The 16,185-nt window shown below is 40.7% G+C and overlaps 1 protein-coding gene across 7 annotated transcripts; it reads left to right on the forward strand.

Moving 5' to 3' along the window:
* The first annotated feature begins 3,672 nt into the window (after positions 1 to 3,672).
* On the forward strand, positions 3,673 to 15,216 carry LOC102314656 (zinc transporter ZIP12). 7 transcript variants are annotated; one of them, XM_042215368.1, is made up of 15 exons: positions 3,673 to 4,448; positions 5,303 to 5,607; positions 5,908 to 5,972; positions 6,418 to 6,713; positions 7,385 to 7,705; positions 7,790 to 7,997; positions 9,018 to 9,181; positions 9,338 to 9,509; positions 9,817 to 9,989; positions 10,078 to 10,233; positions 10,412 to 10,486; positions 12,217 to 12,289; positions 12,445 to 12,603; positions 12,703 to 12,890; positions 14,360 to 15,216. In XM_042215368.1, the coding sequence occupies exons 4-15, from the start codon at positions 6,462 to 6,464 to the stop codon at positions 14,486 to 14,488; spliced, it is 2,070 nt and encodes a 689-aa protein (XP_042071302.1). In that variant the 5' UTR covers positions 3,673 to 4,448; positions 5,303 to 5,607; positions 5,908 to 5,972; positions 6,418 to 6,461; the 3' UTR covers positions 14,489 to 15,216. The 7 variants fall into 7 exon arrangements, with proteins under 7 accessions (XP_042071302.1, XP_042071303.1, XP_042071300.1 ...); XM_042215369.1 differs by lacking the exon at positions 5,908 to 5,972 and having other exon boundaries at positions 5,303 to 5,384; positions 5,521 to 5,607; XM_042215366.1 differs by lacking the exon at positions 5,908 to 5,972 and having other exon boundaries at positions 5,276 to 5,607.
* Positions 15,217 to 16,185: the final 969 nt, after the last annotated feature.

Here is a 16,185-nt window from a genome sequence, read left to right on the forward strand (position 1 = left end):
GTGGTTAGAACCCGGTCTGGTAGGGAGGTGATTAAACCGAAAAGACTTGATCTGTGAAGCTGATTGTTTGAAAACGGAAAAGTGTGTTTCAAATGCTAAGTTGTGGTTTTAAGGGTTTGGTGGAAAGACAAAAAAAGTGTTTATTCTGTTACAGGTTGAAAAGAAAAAAAAAGAGTGTTTATTCAGTTACAGGAGGAAAAGAAAAAGTGTTTATGACAATACTGACTTTGTTTCTTGAAATGTTGGGATATGCCATATTGAAAAAACTATATGCAGTTATGTTTTGTTTGAAGAACAAAAGAATGTACCAGTCTGACTTCAGTAAGGGGGATGTGGTGTAATCTATATTGAGGTATATCATGCGCCACTAGGCGGCAGTACTTACCCTTCTAGACAGGAAGTGATGCTATGTTTGGATGGAGTGAGCTGGAATAAAGATGGTGGGATTCCACGTTATCGCCTAAATGAGGAGTTTTATTAAAAGAGCCCAACACAACAGCGTGGGTACTGTATTTCTATAACAGCGACCTCATACAGCTGATCCAAAACAATAGGTTTTGCTAGCTTTGTTCTAAAATTAGATATTTTATTACCCGGGTAAACATGTGCTGAAGCATTCGAGAAGAGGCTTACATAGAAGCCTGCATTGTTGTTCTTTTTATTCATGTTTTCTCAGTCTATGCTCAGTGTTGAATGAATGTGTGTAGAGCTGCGTCATCTGAGTTAATTACGCCTCAACGATGTCTTTTTCTGGAATCCACGAATTAAAGCTGTCGGGCCATCCTAGCCATTTCACTAGCACCTGCTTTTTCCGACCCACTTTTTTTCTAGCCAATATGTTTTCAATTTTAAATGTTTTGTTTTAATCAACAACCACACGTTGTATCTCAGGCTCATAAAATGAGCCTTTCAATACCTCTCCTGCTAGATCCACTAGTCTGTACACTGGGGGCTGTCTCCCTATACGTTCCTTGACTGTGAAAATCTCATCGGTGTAGGTCTGCTCGTATCCTTTTCGAAACTTTCCTCTCAGTTTTGATATTCGTACAGTGTCACCGATATTAAATTTAAAGCGCAGTTCCCTCTGAGGCCTCGTTTTGTACAGCGCGTTAAAGACCGACTTCTCATTATGCTTATTCACCTCTGCCGGAGCCATTTGGATAGATCTGTGATAAGCATTGTTATATGCTTGTGTGAGATCTGGTATGACATCTACATATCTCCGGGAGTTGGCTGATGTTAAGTACTTCCACATTCTACCCTTGAAGCTACGATTGAATCTCTCGACAATACTGCATTTAACCTCGCTAGCTGTTGAGAAATGCTTGATATTATATCGCTTCATTAGCTGTTTAAAAGTTGCATTATAAAACTCTTTGCCTTCATCTGTTTGTAGTTTCACAGGGATCCTACCCTCACTAAGTATATCCTCAAAAGCAGCTGATACAACAGTCCCTGTCTTGTTTGTTAGACATCTAACCCATGCGTATTTTGAGAATACATCTATACATGTTAGCAGATATCTCACATTATCATTATCTGCCACATATTCACACATGTCAACCAGATCGGCTTGAAACTGTTTGTCGACCCCTGTCACCAATACTCTATTTCTGGGGAAATGGATCCTCGCAGGTTTGTGGAGTGTGTAAGTGTCGTCTTGTTCTAAATAATGTTTGACCTGAGATAGTGGAGGTGTTACATCTGATGCCTCCCCTGCTGCTATACGTAGCTTATTTAAACTGGCCAACCCCGCAGGATGGGCTGGATCATGATATATTTTATGCAATGTGCTTTCCATGATTTACAAACCACAAATGACTAAGATGTTGATGTTAACAAGTCTTTTTATTTAATTTTCACAAAGACACAATCACAGACAATGGATACTTGAACAGCACACATTAAACCAGATGTAACCCAGCCCAGTAGTTTCCAATCATGCGGAGCATGGCTGGTTTAACACGGCGGGCACAAGTACTCGCATCTAGCAGGTGCCCAATGTTGTCATTAATGGCGCATACTATATATCGCTCTGATCTCAGTTCACACATGATGTGTTCTGCAACTCTGCGGATTTGTGTTCCAGACCCATCTGCAGTGGATGAGCGTACAAACAGCCGGATGGCAGGGATGAATCGGTCAGTCTGGAGCCTTATCATCACATCATCATAGTAGGTGTCGAAGAAATACTCAGACAATTCCTGCAAGCAGCTGTGTTGCACCTGACTGGGGTGGCCTGTTTGGCATCCGTAACATGTCTCTTGTATAAACTCATTCAATGCCAACATCAACAGGTGGAGAGTTGCGAGTTTGATGTCGATTACAGTTTCCTCCCACAGGTCTGCAGTCTGGGGGGTCGGGATTAGCAGCGCTGTTGATGGTGACTCCAACAGGTCCCACGAGTGCATGTCATGCTCTGTAAAATGAAAACCACAACCTCTTAATTTGTCACATAGATACACACTCAACCCCAACACACCCGCACATTAAACCTACCAGTTTATTGTTTAGTTGTCGTAAGGTCTTATGATTTTAGGTTTGCACAGGGTAGCAGGCAAACCAGTCATCAGACAACTCGCCAGATCGTCAAAAACAAGGCGTTTTCTAATACTCTCGTATGCAGTGTTGAGTCTGTCCCTCTTGATCGCGTCATCAATCTGGCTAAACAGACGCGACAAACCTCTCCAGTTGCACCACTGTATAAAAAACAAGTCCTTAAACCATCTTGTGCGCTCTTCTAGGTTTAGAGGGTAAGGATTTAACCTCCAGTTTTCAAGCCCTCTGGAAGCAATAAGACTCTCCCTGTCATCACATACACTGAGAAAAATAAAGTCGTCTGGGTTGCGATTGAAACAATCAGCCTCAACCCTGTAAAGCTCAGGGCCTGATGCACTGTTCCACTGGGAAACATACAGCAGCTCTGGGAAGCCCACATTGTCCAGGTCCGCACACACTACGGTGCGGAAGAGCTTCCAGTTTTTAGTAGACATGACTTGGGGTTCCCCCCAAAACAATCCCTCGCCACAATCTATACTAAGCACAACTGCCCCTTCGGTATATTTAATGGCATACACATACCCTTCGGCGCCTCGATATTCTAACTTAAATACAGTCCCATCTACAGCGTTTTCACAGCGTTGCTTTTTACGTTGAGGACCCCGACTGCATACTCCTGAAGACATACCTAGAGCGGCTGTGGCATGGGCGATGTCCTGGCTGGGTGTCATGGTTGATGCTGATGTCATTCCGAGCTCCATAGGTCGATGCGTCGGGGATCCTTAGCGCGATGTGTCGGTGCTCCTCAGGCCGTGGCGGTGATGCTCTTAGAATGTGAAAGGATCACTTTTATACCTATACAACCTAGCACATCCCACTAGGAGGAGTCGTTCCCGCCCAGAGGGAATGAACAAGCATAACCGGTAGCACACCTGAACGCGCATGCGCACACGCACGAAACCGGTCAAACCGGTTGTCAAACCGGTTTGGTTGGCCGCCATCTTGGACTAGTGCCATCGTATTACTACTGGCAATCAACCCCATGAAAATTAGATTTCTGTTTTCATTTTATGTTTATATTTTGGATCACTTCTCTGGAAACTGGAACTGTTTGGTTGGGGGGGGGTTTGAGGAAATTGTACGATTTGTATGAAAAATAGTGATTACAAATTATTGCGTTTTTGTTTTCAAAATGTGAAATGTGTACAAATTTTTTTCTTTTGTTTTAATGAATGATGAGAATGACAAAAAGTGAATTTTAGTGCTATTTGACAAATCTTTTTATGGCATTTAAATCAAAGCCTGATTAAAAAAATATGAAAACATGAAGAAAAAAATTACATTTTTTTTGCTTTTAAGTGAATGAATAGAAGCATAGTATTTATTTAGAGCCATGATATACATGAAGACTGGGCTGATTTCCACTAAGTTATGGTAAACATGAATAGTTGAATCTAATAGAGCTGCAGGCAACATGCTTAGTTTCCACTGTGATGTTTATGTAACCATGTGTAGAAAGGAAAGAAAGAGAGGTCCTTCTCCATCAGGTGGAGAGCAGCTAATCACCTGATGGCAGGGAGGTGGTAAGTACAGGCGGACAAAAAAAATACATTTTATTTATAAAAACCACTCCAGGGTGTTCAGGACAAGAAAAACCTAAAAGCACACAAAACAAACTAGCAGTCCACAGTATATTAAGCCTACAGTCACCATGGTCTTAAACTAAGTGCTCAATAAACCATTGGAACAAAAAGCCTTTCATCAGCCTCAATATGAATCACCTGTTGCTGGGTCCAACTCCATGGCCATGCCTGGCAAAGACTCAATATGGCCCGCTGGATTTCATGGGACACTGTGAAGGAGGGCATTGAATTGCAATTTTACAACTTTCACAGCTTTTTATACTGATGGCGATCTCTCCCATTGCCATTCATACGACGCCAGATTAAGTAAGTAATAGATAAACAGTTAAATGACAGAAAAGTCAAAGACATTTTCTGCGAATTGACAAAAACCTTTGTTTTATGATTATAAGACAGTCACTGAGTTAAACACGTGCTTTTTTTCCCCTTACAGTTTTAATTTAAGAGTCATGCTGACAGATTTCTTTCATTACCTATAACATAGAAAATCTGAGACAGATTAATTGCACTAACTTCTTTTTCTAATACTAAGATTGGGATTAAATGTATACTTAAACTTCTTTGCCCTGACAAAAATAGGGATTTTACAAAAGTGGGCTGTTTGTGGCCCTCGAATATGAAATGAGTTTGACATACCCGTTTTATATAAAAAGCTGCCAGATCATTTCACGAGTCCCTCCTGAGCAAACACCCTTGTTCTTTTTTAATTTATCGAGCACAACCAGGATCCCATTAACGCTACATTGAAGATGTTGTTCTGCATTAGAAAGGTCAGAAAAACTCACTGCTTGCCTCTATCTACAAATCTAAAGAAACTTTTGAAAATGGCTTTTGTTTGTCCATCTTATACACGAGACACGGCGTGCATAAGTGTGAGCACTTTGCTGTCACAGCCAAGAACAATATTTCTTTTTTCATAGCCTGTGTTACACCTGTTTTTTCTGGCAGTATAGATGCTCACAGTGACAGGATTAAGAGCATGAATTGAAACTTTTATGGATTTTTCTTTGTAGGGATGTGATATGTATTGATAAAAAAAGAAAATACATGATGTAGAGAGACAGAAAAAATACAGAAAGAGAGAGAAACACAGCAAAGCAAGTCTATTTATGCATAAACCTTTTTTTCCTAAGGGAGCTTTTTAAGTATTACTCCATCAGGCTTCAGCCATTCAGTCACCCCTGCTAGAGGCCAGCCCCCCACCATCACCTTATTGTTGAAAATGAGGCAGCACTCTCCATGGTAACTACAGCCCTCCAAGGCTGTCGCAGCTAATCTTCAGGAGCTTACTCACTTCTCATAAGAGGGTTTTACCGGCAGCACCAATGCCCAAAAATTCTCCCCAAACTAGCACTGGATCTTTGGTCTGCCCTACCAGGAAAACCTTCACCCTAGGAGGAAAACAGACCTCGTCACAGCAGCTGATTGGAGCAGAGTGGAGAACGGTATAGGCCTGGTACATCGGGTAAGCTTTTTCATCTGTTCTCTCTCAGGTGTTATTGTAGCTTACAGGAATTTTTAAACAATAAACTATGTGCTCTTGTTGCCGGGTCGAATCGACCTGCAGGGTTTCCAGTGTAGGAGGATGTTGGGAAGCTTAGCGTGTTTTGCAGTGCATGGTTGATCCTTGATTACTCAGAGATCCTGCATAATATGAAAACCTTAGATATGAGCATCGCTGGTGCTTAAACATGGAGTGCTTATGATCATCACACCACATGCACTCACTCACATCACCTTCTCCCTTTCTCTTTTACAACTGAAGCTGCTAAATTAGGAAAACAATTCAATCCATGGACTGCTCTAAAAACTGAGATATAAATCAAAAAGGTAACAGTGTCCGCCTCTGTGCCACATACCTACTGCTTAAGAGGAGATATCTCAGATGTGGCTCTGTTTGAGCTATTTCTTTACATTTCTAACAGCTTCTATCCGGTCCCTATTTTTCCTCAGTACTAATTATGTTGTCTACAGTCTCCCCCTCATGCCCCCGTCTCCCTGCCCCTGTGCTCTCTTTCACTTGCCTGCACTAATCCTTTTGTTATGGACTGAGGGGCCCAGGCTTTTACTGACCATTCGGCACTGTAAGGACTGGTTCACCTCCGAACCGTCCAGTTCACGTCAGATCAGTTGTGCCTATTATTAGCACCTCCCTTGTCTAAAAAACATCACTGCCTTTCTTAGTAGCCTTCTGCCATCATTCACCTTGATACAGTTCTCTCTCTCTGTTTTCTTGTTTTCCATGTCTCACTTCCTTGTCATCTCAAACCTCTAGCCAGTCCTGGAAGTGTGAGGGAGTTTGACGACCTTGGTAGGAACATGTACTTCATGAGCAGTACTTGGTGTTTGCTGCTGCTACTGCTGTATTTTTGTCCTCTTGGGAGAATGCTGGAAGTGAAAGGGCAGGAGCAGGGGTACCTGCAGGAGGCTCTCAAGTCCTTGAATTTGCCCGTGGGGCCGGACAACAAGGCTCAACTCCAGAAGAACAGAACCAGTGTACTGATCACCACACTTCTCCAGGCAGTGCGCTGCACAGAGCGGACGGGCAGCTCTCAGGACATGTGTGAGAAGGTAATGCTTACACCTGTCTTAAAATGTTTTATCACTAAAATGTCACTAAGTGCTAAACTGAGCAAGGGCAATAATGCTTTTCCTGAACACACAGCAGGAAAAATGTTTGTTATGGCTGGAATGTGAGTGGATGTGGAGGCTTAAGTCCTTGACCTGCACAGAGCATTCGTGGCTTTAAACATCCCTCCGTTTGACATAATAAACTCTACAGAGTGGATTTAGAGGTACTACTCATGCTTGTGCAGCTGGGCTGACAGTGTGATTATCAGAATCAGAAAGACTTTATTTATCTCCCAGGGGCAATTAAGATACAACAGAGCAGCATGACGTGGAAGATAAGGATGTCTGCGTCAAACTTTTAAATTAAGATTTAGTAATTAAGAGAGTAGCTTTTATCTCTCTTCAGTGAATATCCAGCTCTTTCCCAGAAGAAACAGTGCTTCACTCACTCTCTCAAACGTTTGCAACCTGCATGTGGGGTTAATTGGTCTCAACCACTTCTTTTCCAAGAAGCAAAGAACAGAACATTGTGTGCAGAGAAAAAGTAGTGCTGTTATCAACACAACATCTTTCAAAAGTTAGCATGACCTAGATTTTTTCAACTTCCTTTAAATAAAATGTATTAAAAAAATTATAATTATTATTTTTAATCGCTCCTGTCCTTGTTACAGTGCCTGACACCAGACATAGCCCTCTCCGTGCTGAAGGATGATGGGAAGGATGTCCTCACTGAGGAGAACTACCAGCAGATCTCAACTGTCCTGCTGTACTATATAATTAACTTGCAAGACCTGTGTGTGTCAAATGCTGCCCCCCCTCCTTCTTCCTTTTCCTCCTCATCTGGGAACTTTCAGTTCTATCTTCTGGCCCTCACTAACTTACATCCAGCTGAAGACAACAGCTTCCTTTCATCCAATGAAACAGAAAGCATCCTGCAGGTCATCAACCAACACTATGAGCCATCCAGCCACCATATACCCTCAAGTTCTCAAGTGAGAGAGCATTTTCTGACAGATATATCTTTTTTTACCGTGCATACGCCTGCATATAAATAATTCAGTTTTTCCATACCACAGTGCATCGATGCAGCTCATCTCTTGGAAGATGCTGATGTTAAGGGAAATCCAGGTGCTGGTACATCTGCTGTTCCCAGAGTGGCCGCAGCCATCATTAGCCATATTCTCCAAGGCCACTGTTTCAGAAAGAGAAACCTGCCACCTCCTGCCTTCTTTACAGATTATATCTTTCATTCTCTTAACTGCACAAGTAACCTGCAGATTATGGGTGAGTTCAAAAGAGCATGTTTGTATATTTTCCTTCCAGACCACAGCTACACACCATTACCTATAGAAACATCAAATGCAAAGCAGCATTAGCTTTGTACAACACATGCTCTCGTTTTAGCTCCATTTTCAGCCTGAGAAAAGGACACCTTAGATTTTAAATATGGTTTTGTTCACCAGCTGGTTTACCCACTATGTGAATATAACCACTGCCTGATTGAAGGCACAGGTGGGACAATTCAAACACTTTCTACTAGCAACAGCCAGTGGATCCATTGTTCATATTAAAGCCTCTATATAAAATATGGTCATAGCCACCATGACCTTACCCATTGGTACATGAAGTTCCACTGTGAAGCAATTACAGCTTTAAAGCCACGAATCACAATACTGGGTTGGATCTGACTGAGACACTGGGAAATATTGCACACCCTTAAGGGAGTGACGAGTCAGTCACAGAGGATGCCTGTCCTAAAACGCATCCTGCTTCTTTTTGACTCTAAGGGAGACCATCACATACATCATACTATTTTAAATAAGTCATCAGGAGAGTGTTCACTAAGGTGATAAAGCATCATACTACTTTTCAACCAGATGAGTCGCCCCCTGCTGGCTATTGGAAAGAATGCAGGAAGCTATGTCCATCATTCTTATACAGTTAATGATTATTACAAGATTATTGAACAATAATAGAGGATTTAGCTGTTCTTTGTTTTTTGTAAGTCTTCTTAACAGACATGCTCCAAGAGGGAACCGATTATCTTGAGACTAGATGCTCAAATACTGCATCAAAGGCAGTACTATAAAACTATACTTACACATATGAAAATTGTTAAAATTATTTCATGACAGTAAAAAATGCAGGTTAATTTGAGGTTCAGTCACACCAAGAAATGACTGATGTACTGGATTTCAAAACAGTTTGTCCCCATCTTTTTATTTGTCTTTTTAAGCGATGAATAAAGAAATGCTGGTTTAAAGCACTGACCCCTGATATATTGTGTTCCATTTATCTGTTTAGACCTGGAGGAGTTGCTTCATCAGCTGAGAGTAGGACGGGAAGGAGGGATGCACTCTGGCAACAGGAAGAGACAAGGCATCATAGTAGGTTCAAAGAAGGTGGCTAGGGATTTGCAAGATAGCTGCAACCCCGGAATTGAAGGAATAAACAGTGACTGGGCACAGGTATGGTGAGATAAATATTTGATTGGGTTATGACAAACAAAAAGTACTGAAAACCATAAAACACTGAATGAAAAACTTCATTCAGGCACAGTGAGACTTGATTTGAAATACCTCCTACTCACTTCCAAATTTGCCCTTTCTTTTTGTTCCAATCAGGTATGTTTTTCAGCCAATCAGCTGGTGGATATTTTTGCTCTGGATCCTCATTTGCCAATTTCCAAGGAACACTTCAGACAAATTTGCCCAGCCATCATTCAGCAGTTGCTAGGCAATGCCTGTGAGCCTGAAGAGCAACAAACAAGAGGGTCTCTGCCCACAGCTCTCGAGAGTAAGACGCTTTACCTGATTGTTTCTCTTCACAAACCAACGTTGTAATAAATACAACATGCTACAGTTTCAGCTAAATAAAACACACCAATAGTTGCAATTCTTACCAGCAATGAACATGACATTGACTAAGTTAGAAATAGCATAAATAGCAGTGTACGGATGAGCTGACGTTAAGGTGGGTTGCAAAGTGGCTTGCAGAGGCCGAATCAGCTGCACTTGCCTCTGAAGGCCAGACATAACAAATCACTTGTTCTTTACTACATTTTTGGTTTGGTGTTTTATGCAAAGCTGTCTCCTTCCTGCAGAATATGGCTACAGCACAGCTGCTGTCTTTCTCATCACGGTGGGCTCCATGTTTGGTATCTGTCTGATCTTCTTCAACTCCTGCCAAGAAACCTACTCACTAATCCTGCAGCTGTTTGTTGGTCTGGCAGTGGGAACCCTGTCAGCAGACGCTCTCTTGCACCTCATACCACAGGTACAAGGTCACCGCACCGTCCACTATAACCCACCACACACATAGCTTGAGTGTGGAGTAAATTGTTTCCTCTCTGTCTACTTTGCAGATCCTTGGCCTCCATCACAGCACACACAATCATGGTGATGAGGACTATGATGAAGAAAAAGATTATTTGTGGAAGATCTTGGGAGTGATTGCTGGGATTTACAGCTTTTTCCTCATTGAAAAACTATTCTCCTTTCTAGTCCCTTCTCATAGTCATGTAAGGCTTTTGTTTTGTAGCCTTTATCAATTTAATGACAAAAAAGATGAATCTGAGAAAGTTACTCAGAAGCAGTGCATCACAGGCTTAAACATTTAAGGGTCTTGCAAAAGCAGAAACACATTTCTATGACTGTGCATGTTCAGCAACTGATCTCATGAATTTCTTTTGTGTGCAGGGTCATGGCGGTGACCTTTCCTTGAACTGTAATGGTCACTCACAGAGAGGCAAGTCTATCTCCACAATACAGCTGGTGAGTCAAGTCACAGTGAACAGTTTTTTTGCTTTGTTTTAATAAAAAGACTGTTCTTCGCAGGTAAATTTTCATTCCTATACCCATCCATGTTATTTATTTAGTGATAAAACACACAGTTGTGACTATAGTAAGGCAATTCTGCTCATGTCAACACATTGATGAAATGTGTACGCTAACACTGTAACACAGGAGACCTATTTAAGTGAAAATAAATTCATTCACCCCAGTCATGCTTCACTCCCCCATTACACCTCCAAGAAAGCAGCAAGTGTTGTGCTAGAGAATGGTATTCACCACACAAGTTGAGGGGCGGTACAAAGATTTGGCATAATCCTGATCCCATCTTTCATCACACTTTATTTAGTATTAATTCCCCCAAATTCTTGATCAAAAATTGACTGAAATCACCAAAATTTCCGCACTGCTCTTATATAACAAAATGATTAGTGGTGTAGGAGGGAGTAAAGAAACAGAACATGTAGGATGCTGGAGAATGAGAAGTATTAAATCATTCAGCAATCACTTCATGCTGTTGAATTGTGCAAAGACAGTTTAATACCTCAGGACTTGATCCTTTTAAATACACAAACAGGTCTCAGAGAGTAGATCCCTCACATGGAAAGCCTAACGAATATGGATTTAGAAACCATTTACCCACATTTGTAATTTGTCATTATATATGGTTTATTTCCTGAAAAGATACCAGTTGCAAAGGATGTGCCAATATGTAAACCTGGAGATAAACATCTCCTCATAAACTATAGGCTCATCTCTCTACTTCCAGAGTACTATAAGGATTTAGACCCAAAAGAACCACAACACACACTTTCATTGGCTTCATAGATACAGTTTTGTTTCCTGTTCTCATGCTGTCCTCCATAGCCCAGCATGAGTAGAGGTCTCTTTTTTTCCTCTTGTACCTTTCCCATTGTAGTGTACATTTCAGTGTTTTTTCTGTAATGCAACCGTTCTCTGACTTGTATCCCCATGTGATGTCTGTGTTGCGTGGTGTGTGTGTGTGTGTGTGTGTGTGTGTGTGTGTGTGTGTGTGTGTGTGTGTGTGTGTGTGTGTGTGTGTGTGTGTTGTGTGTGTGTGTGTGTGTGTGGTCGGGGGGCGGGTTCATTCCACTGCAGGGCAACCTGCCACTGCATGTGGCGAATAAAATTTGAACTTCAACTTCAACTTGCTATTGAAAACAAAGAATATGTTGTGGGAGTATTTTTAGTTAAAAAAAAATTGATACAGTTGATCATAACCTTTAACTTAACAAACTATGCACATATGGGGTTAGAGGTTTGGCATTATCTTTGGTAGGAACACTTATCTTGAAAACTGGAATCAGTTTACCAGGCAAATGCTACAAAATCAAAACTGAAATCTGTTGTGTGGGGTTCCCCAAGATTCTGTCTCGGGGCCACTGGTTTTCATATTGTACATCAATGATGTGCAATTTCAAAGACATTGAAAGTTATTGTTTGCAAACGGCAAACTTATTGTGTTGTGGAAATAACTTGAAACAACTTCTGAATAACTTCTTGATATTAACGCTAAAGGCACCATGACTACTACTAAAGTTAAAGTCTGTCACTGTAGACCTTTTTCCTGTTTTGGATAGTAAGTCTCATGTATCTCCTTTAATTTGACAACTATTCTACAATTCTCTCTTGAATCAAAGGCTAAAAATGTTCAAGAATCCCTGGTGTTAACAGGTATGTCTATCTTGCAGGGACCCGTGGATGACTTGGAGTGTACAGAAATGTCTCCTGAGCATGCAAACACAAGGCGTCCTTCACATCCTAGTAAGCTGAACTTCTTTTTTCTTGTTTTTTAAATGAGCTGCGCCATCACACGCAGATGAATGAGTTGTGCTTTGTAATTAGTTGCCTGGCACGACAGAGGAATTGTTACAGTTTGAGGATGAGTTTGTTGACACAGGCCCTCTTTGTCTTCCCAGGACAAGGGGTTTCTCTGCTGGCTGTGATGGTAATTGTGGGAGACAGTCTTCATAACTTTGCTGATGGCCTGGTTATCGGGGCAGCTTTCTCCTCTTCATCTGAGACTGGAATGGCGACCACTGTGGCCATCCTGTGTCACGAGATTCCACATGAGATGGGTGAGAGGTCACTGTGTTTTCATTTGGATGACTTTGTTATCTTTTGGAAACTATTCTCCTTGACTGGCTGACTTATCTTGTATGCTTTTTGTCTCCAAGGGGACTTTGCAGTGCTGCTCAGCTCTGGACTCTCAGTGAAGACTGCTGTGCTAATGAACTTTCTCAGCGCTCTGACGGCCTTCATGGGGCTCTACATCGGACTTTTTGTTTCTTCAGAGACAGAAGTGCAGCAGTGGATCTTTTCTGTCACTGCTGGGATTTTTCTCTATTTGTCATTGGTGGAAATGGTAAGCCAGGTTTTGTGAAGCACATGGCTTGTGATATTCTTTATTAGCCATTCCATGTTGACAGCAAATCCTGTAAAAGGACAGAACCTACGATGTAATTTACGGTGTCTCTACCATAAAACTTTATTGTTGTTCAAAAACAGTAAAGAAAAAAATCCCAAATGTGAATGACCCAAACAGATGCACTGGGTGACATAATTTACTTTCAGTGATCCTCTGTCCTGGTGCAGAAATAACTAGTGCCTCAATGTATCAATAGTCCCCCTTAAATGCACTTTTGAACTCCAGTTTGAGTAACACTTTACAAAACATTAAACTGATCCAATGATCTCAAGCAGAAACTTTGGAGGCTGGCTCTAAAACGCCAGCTAGGACAGTGTTTAAAAAATGCAGTTCCTTCAAGATGATGGCTCCGAATTCCCATAGACTTCCAAACATTTAACTTCAATAATAGATTACAATGTTGTTGTTTTTGTACAAAAACAATTGTCACATCTGTGTTGCTCTTTATAAATATGATTTTAGATTTAATAATGTGAATAAGATTGTTACTGTGTGGTATGGCCAGTCGAAAAGCTTTGTGTTATAGTTTTAGTGAGTGAAAGTCATTTCCTTATTTGCTATTAGCCTTAGCATGTGTGCTAAGGCTAATACTGTAGCATTGCACCCCTATAGCTTATGGTTTCAGTCTTGCTAGTGTTAGTTAATACACTTCAATCTAATCTAAACAAAAACAGTCAAAATACTAAACAAATGGGTGATATTACTTTGGTTAAATTAGTGCATTTTAACCAGCAGGAGTCTTTAAAGAGTCATTAAATGTGTTCTAATGCCACTACTAAATTCAAGTTCAAATATTGTTTTAGCAGAAACTAAACCAATGGAAAACTGGTCAAACAGCTGAGAATTACAGCTTTTGCAGATCATGAAAAATTGCACATAAAATTATTCCAATCTCCAAGAGACCATCAGGAACCAAAACCTGAGCCCTTTTTAGGGGTGTGTGTATATCAACCTGTTTTCATGCTATGTGTCTCTCAGGATTGTCTGTCATCAGTTTGCAGGCATTTGTATGTGACCAAATGCCTGCAAAAATAGCGGCACTCCCATCAACCTGAGCTGTGCACTTTATATTATTTTACAAAGTACTAACACACTAATTTGTGTGATTAACAAAGGTTTTACCTGTTAAACTAGTAGTAAGCTGACCTCAGCATCAAGAAGCTCAAAGTCCAGCTGTGCTTCAGAACAGCGTCATGGAGTGCTTAGCGTGTTTGTAAATTCTGGTTTAAAACTTAAACCTTAAGTAGTACAGTTGGAAAGTACTGAGCGATGGGAAAATCGCTGACTGTTATTTTCACGAGGTTATGTGGAAGTACGAAAACTAGAGAATAATGCCAGCCCTACCCTGTATTTCTGCCAAACTGCTGAAGGTTTTGCTCTTACTCTTATTTTCTCTCTTTCATCAGCTTCCAGAGATGAATCGAGTAAAGACCGACAGACCGTGCCTCATGTTTTTCCTCCAGAACCTCGGTCTCCTGTTGGGTTGGGCCTGCCTTTTGTTGCTCGCGCTCTTTGAACATGAACTCAAATTTTAAATGCAGTGTGCATCTTCCTCACAGGGTTGAGCCAAAACAAAATGCCGAGTCGTACTAGAGTTTTAAATTTCCATTAACTGGTTTGTTATCATCTCTTAGCATGTGCAACCAGTAGATTTGAATAATTATTGCTGATGATGTTGTAGTCTCAACAATGGATCAGATATATGTACTGTGGTGCGAAGCCTGTCTTTTTTTTATACTTGATGATTTATTTTTGTATGTTAGGTACAGTGTGTGTGCCTGTATATGGACTGTAAATGTCTAGTTTCATTGCCTTTTTGGTAGCACCATCTGTTGTTCATGTTGCCTCAGACAATCAAATTCAATGATCAAGAGTATATTGTAAAGCTCCCTTTTTTATTAACATTTTTATTTATTTTTTTCCATTGCCTTTAAACTGATGAAAATTTTAACTGGAAAATTAATAGATTAATTTGGGTGTTGTTGATATAATGATGCAGATGATTTGAGGGACATTTTACTTGATGAGCTTGTAATAGCCACATCCAATTTCCAAATCATATGGGAAAACAGATGGTTTTAAATTTGTACACTTAATTCCAATTAAAGTAGCACTAAAGTTTTTCAGTATTGCTCTTCAACAATATTGTCCCGTTGAAAGATAATCCCTTTGAGTCTCCATTCAATGTATTTCTAATTAATTCCTTTATTTATTTTTTTTGCATGATATACACGAAATTATAAAGAGTTGTGCTTTTCAGGAATTCCGCATAATTTCCTGTGTGTTTGGGTGACTTCTAAATATACACAAACTAATTGGCTTGATGAGAAACTAATATTAGGAACAAAGAAAAGGATTTAAGCCTCTTTGTCAGGCACAAGCTGGTATCATTTACAGTTATTTTTGAAGCCCTATTTTGAAAAACGTTGCTCCGCTTCTGCTTCTCATCTCAGAGGCATTGTTCTTTGTTTTTTGAGGCCTCTCTGTGATCCAATATGAGGGCACTTCCACCCACCTGAGCTACTTGTTCTCTTCATCCACCAACCTGGATGACTAACGCTCATCGCTGTGCAAGACAGAAACTCCGCAGCGATCCGACCCACACAGAGCACACGCTCTTTACCGGTCAGAGTGGGCTCGCAGAAGGAGGTGGAGGAAGATGGGAATGTGATGAATACATAAGCACAATGAAATAAATGAAACATGGCAAATCAACTTATTTGTACATAAAATTGGATTTGTGATACTGAAAGAGCGAGTGGGCTTAAAAATGGATTTTTTCTTTCCTTTAATCAGCTTGCTGTGATTAAATTCTGGTGCTCTCAGCATCAACATATTTCTGTAAAATTTGAGCAAACAGCTGTCGAGCATTTACTTTATTCGTGCGAGGGATTACTTTCTTCTATGCTGATTATGTTAATTTGCCATTCTGGGCTTATTATCTAACTGCAAAGTCATTTCCATAAACAGTGTCATGAGATTATTTGGCTATCATGGCAGAAAGAGCTGACACCATTTACTGTGACTTCCCGAGAAATGTTCAGACAATAGGAGGAAGCCCATTGAATTTTCTCTTATTCTAGCAATTTTGCTGTTATTTTAAAAATCTCAGCCTCTTCAGCACTTCCAGGAAAGCTCCAGGCCTACTCGTTTGTGTGTAAATCTGCTCTTTTGCACCACAGAGGCATTTTTTTTTTTGGCATGCTCATGTTTTCAAGGTAACTGTTGCCAG

This window comes from Haplochromis burtoni, unplaced genomic scaffold, assembly GCF_018398535.1.
Source record: "Haplochromis burtoni strain Fernald_Lab_line unplaced genomic scaffold, NCSU_Asbu1 Contig_705, whole genome shotgun sequence".
NCBI classification, from domain to species: Eukaryota; Metazoa; Chordata; class Actinopteri; order Cichliformes; family Cichlidae; genus Haplochromis; species Haplochromis burtoni.